Source organism: Megascapheus bottae, chromosome 8 (assembly GCF_031878675.1).
Source record: "Megascapheus bottae isolate mThoBot1 chromosome 8, mThoBot2.hap1, whole genome shotgun sequence".
Classification (NCBI taxonomy): domain Eukaryota; kingdom Metazoa; phylum Chordata; class Mammalia; order Rodentia; family Geomyidae; genus Megascapheus; species Megascapheus bottae.
In genome coordinates, this window is record NC_143516.1 from 69,148,761 (window position 1) to 69,149,814 (window position 1,054).

Here is a 1,054-nt window from a genome sequence, read left to right on the forward strand (position 1 = left end):
ATGGGAGCCTGGTGGACCTGGCCTGAAAACTTCGATGCTCCATTGGTTTTGTATCTCACAGAGGAGCAGGAGAAAAACATATTTGGTGGGTGGCCCTGGCCCTTGTGCTCGCCTCCTGTCCTCTTCACCATTTCCAGTCTTCCCCTCTGCCCCTCTGTCTGGGCCAGGCCCTCACCCTCAGGGCCACCACATGCCATGAAGGCTGCTGGCTCTCATCTTCTCCCTCCCTCTTCTGTTTCCAGGCCTAGGGGACAAATTCCTTCGCAGCATTGAGAAACACAGCCACACCCTCATTCAGCTGGAGCCCTGGTTCACAGCCACAGGCCAGACTCGAGTCACTGTGGTGGGTCCACCAGGGGCCAGACAGTGGCTCATGAACATGATTCAGTGTTTGGGGGACCATGATGCTCATTTTCAAGCCCAAGGTAGGTGTCTGAATGTCCTGGGGGTGAAGGCTTGCTGGCAGGCTTGGGGCTCCTGCATGGCAGCTGACCTTGAAGACTCGCTCCCGTGGTTGCGAATCCCATGTGACCCACAGCCCACTGGAGTGGCAGGAGCTCAATAAGGATGGAACATGGAGTGGGGAGGGAGTGCTCATGGGTCCCCTGGGAGGAGTCCCTATCCTTCCCCTCCATGTCCCCACAGGTGTCTTGGCTGTGTCCCTGGCTCTATTTCACCATTCTTTCTCCTTGCCCAGGAGTCGAAATGCTGCACTATGTGCGGAGCCAGCCCCTAACCAGGGAGAACTTGGCCTTTTCTTTCCATGCTTGGAATAACATGTTCGAACCTTGGGAAACCCTGATGAGTGAACCCCTTTTCTGATGGTGCTCAGGCTCTGTCAAGACACGTCCTCGAGGCTCCTAGGGTTCCCCCGGAGGTAGTTTTGTCAGGAAGACTGACTTCCCTGCGAAGCTGAGGAAGATATGAAATGTGTGGGTGCAGATTGGAATTCTCTAGGCAAATGTCTGAGAGATGTCTCTTAAATATGTGTTCTCATCAAATAAAATTATTGATAATATGCAATAAATAAGCTCTATCATGTATTATGTGTCTG

At 53.0% G+C, this 1,054-nt stretch overlaps 1 protein-coding gene across 1 annotated transcript; it reads left to right on the forward strand.

Moving 5' to 3' along the window:
- On the forward strand, positions 1–822 carry LOC150060125 (KHDC1-like protein). Its single transcript, XM_090337785.1, has 3 exons — positions 1–85; positions 243–425; positions 698–822. Exons 1-3 carry the CDS (start codon positions 1–3, stop codon positions 820–822), a joined length of 393 nt encoding a protein of 130 aa, XP_090193911.1.
- Positions 823–1,054: the final 232 nt, after the last annotated feature.

Coding starts and splice junctions, on each gene's coding strand:
- LOC150060125 (XM_090337785.1), top strand. CDS start 1: ATGGGAGCCTGGTGGACCTGGCCTGAAAACTTCGATGCTCCATTGGTT. Junction 86..242: donor GCAGGAGAAAAACATATTTG/GTGGGTGGCCCT, acceptor TTCTGTTTCCAG/GCCTAGGGGACAAATTCCTT. Junction 426..697: donor TGCTCATTTTCAAGCCCAAG/GTAGGTGTCTGA, acceptor CTCCTTGCCCAG/GAGTCGAAATGCTGCACTAT.